General features: G+C 40.0%; 1 protein-coding gene across 1 annotated transcript; it reads right to left on the reverse strand.

The window, feature by feature from the left end:
* Positions 1-3,555: 3,555 nt before the first annotated feature.
* On the reverse strand, positions 3,556-6,156 carry LOC103268765 (protocadherin gamma-A6). The gene has a single exon (XM_008066362.1). It carries the CDS (start codon positions 5,995-5,997, stop codon positions 3,556-3,558), a length of 2,442 nt encoding a protein of 813 aa, XP_008064553.1. The 5' UTR covers positions 5,998-6,156.
* Between the last annotated feature and the right edge of the window lie 869 nt (positions 6,157-7,025).

The following is a 7,025-nucleotide window of genomic DNA, read 5'->3' on the forward strand; positions in this document are numbered from 1 at the left end:
AAAAAAAAAAAAAAAAAAAAAAAAAATCCAAATATCTTCACTCCTAGTCTTGTGAGAAGGAAAAAGAAAAGCATTGTTGTTCTTGGCTGATGCTTCATCCTCAAAGAGTGTCATTAGAGATGAGGTGTGATGCCAAGCAGCAACAACCAGCTATGGAAACACCCCATATTCTATAGAAAGCAGACATTTGCAGAGATCTGACTAGTCTGTGCATTCACAACAAAGTGGATATCAGTTTGAAGGGTTCTTTTCATTATGCAATTCAAATCTTCATCCTACCCTATTTTAGTATAATTGAGAAAAAGAGGGTCTCTAGACAGCATTTGAGCAACATGCAGAACTGTCCTGAGAGAATAAATCTCCATGTATATTAATAGAGTAAAACTCAATTACTGGTGGATCTGAGGCTACTCTCAGGTAGCAGAAATAAAAGTTTCTTTCACACATTTGCAGAAGAAAAGAGAATGACCTATTCTGGAATTTGTAATGATCTGGCAAGAAACAGTCTCTTTTTTTTCCCTCAAAATATTTTAAGTCCTAAAGAAGTAGCTAGCAGAACCATGAGGAGAATCCAGAATGAACACTAAAAATGCTTAGCTTAGTTTTGTAGGAGGTTCCTAAGTAGTCTATTTCTGCTCTCTGATGGCATTGTTCCAGAACATAGGAAATACCTCATTTGAATGAAATGTTGTTTCAATCTACCAAAATAATTCTTAGTCATGTTTGCTTCACCAAATAGATATTATAAATTTTTGTTTAAATAAATTGAGTATTCTAGATAAATTGGAGTTAAATCCTATTTGTTTAATAGTAATTTTAAACTTCTTGTTGATGCAAGCAAAATGTATAGTCATTAAACAACATAAGTGCTTGTAGATATTTTCACACAAACTTTCATGTTTGGAAGTTATGGATCCCAGTCTCTTGACATTCCTACCTGATGCCTCAGAGTTCATAGTTTCCTTTCACATTTGTCTCTTATTTTATTGTTTTTTTGTTTTTTTTTTTAGTTGGAGTCTCACTCCATCACCCAGACTGGAGTGCAGTGGCACGCTCCTGGCCACTGCAGCCTCGACCTGCTGAGCTCTGGCGATCCTTCCACCTCAGCCTTCCAAGTAGCTGGAACTACAGGCGTGCGCTACCATGCCTGGCTATCATTTGTTAACTTGTATTTTAAAATGTCTGTGCAAAGCTTATCTGGCTTCCCAGGCATTGAGTTCATTCTCTTCTCTCTCTTCATTTTGGAAATTTTTCTATTGAAAAAGCATTTGTTTGAATTCTGTTTAGATTTTCATTCTCAAGAAAAGATATAGGTTTTCTAATGATTCTGAAATTTTGCTCCTTCTCATTTGATAAGTGCCACCTCAACAGAAGTTTGATCAGAAATGAATGGTTTTCATAGGTGATAAAATAGTTTGGAGGAGTTTTTTCCCTGATGCTTCAAAATTCAATATGTACTCAAAATTTCAAGTTATTACTAATAAGCTGTATCATTGGTGAATCAAAGAGCCTCATTTAGTCTGAATTTAGCAAATTACATGATTGCCAGGATGCTTAACAATTAGTCAGTCCAAATAAATGAATGGCTATTGTAAGAGTAGAATCGAATAGCTTTTCCATCAGTGAAATGCTTTATTTGCTTAAATAAAATGGTCATGGAAAATTCAGATATGAAAATAAAATGAACCAGTCTACTGTCCATGAAACCTAGTTACTGAGATTTACCTATAAACAACGAATGCCCCAAGTTGGTGACATAGTAAAATAGCACTCATATTCTCAGAGTATAAGATAAATAATCAAACGTATAAGAGACTATCTAGCTCATGCGACTAATACCCAAGATTCAAATTGTTAAAAAATTTTATGTACTATTAAGTTCTGATTAAACCATACAATTATATCACAAATGTCCAAACAAACTAGATTTGAAAATGTATGTAATTGGAATCTCTTGATTAGGCATGTGTGTGTAAATATATAAAGTTGAAATAAATAATTCTATAATAATTGTCTAATTGTAAGTATCACAATATTGGTATAGGAAAAACATGTACTATTCTTAGCACTTTATTTTAAAAACACCAACTCAATGTTATTTTTATGAAGACTGACAAAGCTACAAAGAAGGTTCTCATTCATTTTCAAGATTTTGTCTCAATTTTTTTTACATACCAAATTTAGATGCACAAGTGGCCAATCCATCCTATTATCAGATTACTGAATCTTCCAACTCATGACTGGAAAAAATATTGACTATAATGTAGTTCAACAACGTATCAAATTATAGAATCCCCTGTACTCCATTAATTCCCAGGCCATCAACTTACTTTTGAAGAGTACCAGTAATAGAATTCCTACCTCCTTAGCAATCTATTTCCTATTAGAACAACTTTGACAATCAAACACATTCCATAGTTTAAAGAGTATGTCATTAATATTATTTATTGAGTTATTGGGAAGAATCCTGATCTTCTTCCTGATCCAAGCCATGATTTTGTTTGCACATTTTGGTCATAATACATAAAACTAATCATTCTTCTAAACGATAGCCTCCTTTTCCCTTAGATGTTTGAGTAAAGAGTTCCCACAGGACAGAAGCCTTATTTGGGTTGAAAATGCAAAATTATTTAAATTTTTATTTGAACTGCATTAATCATTCATTCTCCCATTCACCACTTAGTCCTCTATTTTTAAAGACATTTCTTGTAAGTGGTCACTACTGAGGATGTTTTAAAATTCATTTTCATTCTTAAATATGATCAAGCACACGGTATACAAAAGACATAGTAGTAAGCATACAGCATCAGGTACTTACATTTATTTGTTGACAATCCAATAATTATAATGGTGATGCCAACAAATACTTGTTCACTATATTGCTTTATAGTTTGAAAAAAAGTTTATAAAATTATTGTATTTTATATTCCTAGAATTTGTTTCAGGTAGATAAGGAATGTCTTTTTAATTTTAAGTAGAAGATTACAGAAATTGTGACTGACCCAAAGAAATGATAGATAGTTCCAGAAGTATTTTTAAGATATTTTAACATCAAAGTCCAGGTGTTCATTACTACAGGTATCAATGACTCTTGCTTGCCTTTTCGAAAAATAATATTTGATTCCTAAGAAGTAAAGGTGGAAAATATATCTCATGGATCTACATTATTTTTAGAAATTATTAAGTAGCATTGAGTAAATTATTTAGAAATTATTTAAGTAGCATTGAGAAAACAAGATTTTGAGAGGTCCCAATTCAGTTTTTTTCTCTCATGTTAGAAAAAAGTAGAATCTTGCAAAATCACATTAAAAAAAAAACCAACTAAGAAACAAGATGTATTCAATCCAAGGCACAAATAGTTTGCCAACAAGAGGAAGGTAAAGGAAACCAAGGACATGCATCAATTTTTTAAACAAGATTTGAGGAAATTTCGATTTAATAGAAATCTATTGATAGAAAAGGAAAAAAACAAACAAACAAACATCAGACACCTGATTCTCTACAAAACACAGAGAAAACTAAGGACTAATCAAAGAGATTTTAAAAGTTTCCTGCTCAAATGATCAATAAAAGCAATAGCCTCACCTGAACAAGGGAGTCTTTCTCCTTACAAAACCCTGAATCTTCCTGTATCAAAAGGGGCTCGCTTTTCCCACAGCTCTCCTGGCTGATGAGTGTGTCCGCGTAGTTGGGCTGGGGGAAGATCAGGTGACTCTTCCGCGAGTCTGCGGTGAGGGACACCTCATGGGAATAGGTCTGCAGGAAAGCCCGCACTCCGTCCACACCCACAAAGTGTGAGGTGGGCACGCCTACCAACTCGCCTCCGGAAGCCTGGAGCAGGCGCGACTTGTGCCAGCGCCGCAGCCTGAGGGCCAGCAGCACGATAATGAAGATAAGGAAGACACAGGAGACGGCAGCCACCGCCACCACCAGGTACAGAGTGAGACCAGAGTCGTAAGGACTATCGGAAGGCTCAAGGTTGCCCAGGTCGGCCAGGACTTCGGGGATGCTGTCGGCCACTGCCACAGTGAGCGTGACAGTGGCTGAGAGAGGGGGCTGGCCATGGTCCTGGACGGCCACCACTAGGCTCTGCTTGAGCGCGTCTCTGTCCAGCAGGGCCCGCGCCGTGCGCACCTCACCCGTGTGCAGCCCCACCACGAACAGCCCAGGTTCGCTGACTTTGAGCAGGCGGTAGGACAGCCATGCATTCTGGCCTGAGTCTCTGTCCACCGCCACTACCTTGGTCACCAAGTAGCCAGGCTCTGCAGAGCGGGGTGCCAGCTCCACGCCTGTGGAGCCATCCGTGGGGACGGCAGGGTACAGGATCTCAGGCACGTTGTCATTCTGGTCGAGCACAAACAGCCTCAAAGACACGTTGCTGCTGAGGGGTGGGTTCCCGCTGTCACTGGCTGTCACCAGTAGCTGCAATTCTTGAAATTGCTCATAGTCAAAGGAACACAGTGCATACAGGACACCCGTGTTGGAGTTGATGGAGACATAGGAGGACAAAGGCTCCCCCTGGAGGGTGTCTTCTGCCAGCGAGTAGGAGACCAGGGCATTCTCATTGCTGTCAGGGTCAAATGCATCCACAGAGAAGATGGAGGCTCCCCTGGGATTGTTCTCAGGGATGTAGACTGAGTAGGATGAGTGGGGGAAGGTGGGTGGGTTGTCATTGGTGTCTGCCACATTTAGGGACACGAGCATTTCTGCCGACAAAGGTGGTGCTCCTTTGTCTGTGGCTGTCACTGTGATGTTGTACAAGGACACCACTTCCCGGTCTAGAACTGTAGTTGTCACTAATCGATAATAATTGTCAACTGATTTTTCCAACTCAAATGGGAGACTTTCTGGAATGGAACACATTACCAGACCATTTGGTCCAGAGTCTTGATCATACACTTGAAAAAGAGCAATTACTGTTCCTGGAGGTGCATTTTCAGCAATTGTTCTGCTTCCAGATGTAACAACCATTTCTGGTACGTTATCATTGACGTCTAAAATAGTTATTAAGACTTTCGCTCTGTCTCGGAGACCTGGCCGATCCTGGGCTTCAACATCCAGCTCATAAAAGCTTGATTCCTCATAGTCAAGATTTGCAGATGTTGAAATTTCTCCAGTCAAAACATTCAAACGGAAAGTTTGTGAGATCTTTACGAAGGAATACTTCACTTCTGCATGGACTCCTTCATCCTGGTCAGTGGCATTTATTGATAACACTGGTGTACCTACTGGCAGATTTTCAGGAACACTTACACGGTAGACAGGCTGAGTAAACACCGGAGCATTGTCATTCACATCTAGTACAGTTACCAGAATTCGTGTCATACCTGATCGGACAGGGTCACCACCATCCGTGGCAGTAAGGACCAGGTGATGAACAGCTTCGCTTTCCCGGTCCAGGGTGCCCTCCAGCACCAGCACTGGGTACTTGGGCCCATGAGTTTCGCTTTGAACATCCACTGAGAAGTGACTATTGCCACTGAGCTTAAAGCCCTGAAGAGAGTTCATTCCCACATCAGGATCATAGACCTCCATTAGTGGAAAACGAGAGGAGGGAGCTGCGTTTTCAGGAATTTTCACTTCCAACTCTTCCCTTAGGAATCGGGGTGTATTGTCATTAATATCCACTATTTCCACTTCCACGGGATAAAGGTTCAGTTTATCCTCGACAAGGATGTTAAAACTCACCAGACACCGCGGACTCTGGGCGCAGAGCTCCTCCCGGTCTATCCTCCCCGCGGTTACCAAGCTGCCGCTTTGCGGGTTCAGAGCGAAGAGCTGCGTCCTACCTCTGGAGACGACACGGACTCCGCGCTCCGCCAGCTCCCGGGGCTCCAGCCCCAGGTCCTTGGCAATGTTACCCACGAAGGAGCCTTTGTCCAGTTCCTCGGGAATAGAGTAGCGGATCTGCCGGGCCGCGGCCCCCCACAGCGTTCCCAGGAGCGTGAAGAGCAGGGGCAGCTTGCTGAGCTGCCGGCGCCTCTGCAGAGCCGCCATTACTGGCTTGTTATAGACGTCCCCAGGATCAGGAGTAGGAAGATAAAGTCCGCATCACTTTTGAGTTCAGAAATAGAAGTCAGATGCGAAGGTTCCTAAACAAGCAGATATCGATGCGAAGCTTTTCAGGTCAGGATTTCTGCGCCCCTTTCATGTCTACCTTCCTTGTGGTTGGTGGATATGACTCTAGTTCCCATTGATTTTCTTGCCCAGTTAGTGAACAGCGACGCTTAGAGTCCTAACTTAATACTGCACCGTTTTGTGAAATTTTCATAGAGACGATTTTATTTCTGCTAAATCCGCAGAAGTGACACTCATACTATTTCTATTCCCAAGAGAGGGAAGTATTTGGAAGAATAAAGAAAATTTTTTAATACTTTTAAATTTTTTCTGAGATGTATCACATTTTTTGTGTGAAAATATCACTTAGGACCTTAGAGAATAGAAATAACACTACAGTTTTCTGTAAATCTTGAATTAACACACCCCTATCATTTATATTAGTTCCATTTCCAGTAAGGGAATCAACAATTACAAACCCATTTTGAACCAATTCACTGAAGTGTCAGTTACAATAAGAGTTGCCATTTTTAGATGTCATTGTTTGTTTTTATTAATATAGAGATTAAGAACTGCCTTGACATAGGCAACATCTATGCATACTTGTTAAAACATGCAAAGGAAGTGAAAATTTATAGGTTACATTTCAAAATATCTTAGGATTTGTGCACACAGATTTATATATTTTAGGATTGACTGCATTGAAGCTAAGTAGATAATCTATTTCTATAGATTTATATTTAATTCTGGATAAATAAAATGTCTTACAATGACAGTGTGAGGCACTACTATATTATGTTTCTGGTTATACTGTTTTGGGATTAGTACAAATTTCAAGGCCATCAAAAGAAGTTTTCTATGAAAGACAATTGCAACATAGATATGTCTGCAAAGAATTTACTAGTCCCCCGTTCTTTGTGTGTGTGTGTGTGTGTGTGTGTGTGTGTGTGTGTGTGTGTGTGTGTGTG

Source organism: Carlito syrichta, unplaced genomic scaffold, assembly GCF_000164805.1.
Source record: "Carlito syrichta isolate Samal-C Ts95f unplaced genomic scaffold, Tarsius_syrichta-2.0.1 Scaffold308892, whole genome shotgun sequence".
NCBI lineage: Eukaryota > Metazoa > Chordata > Mammalia > Primates > Tarsiidae > Carlito > Carlito syrichta.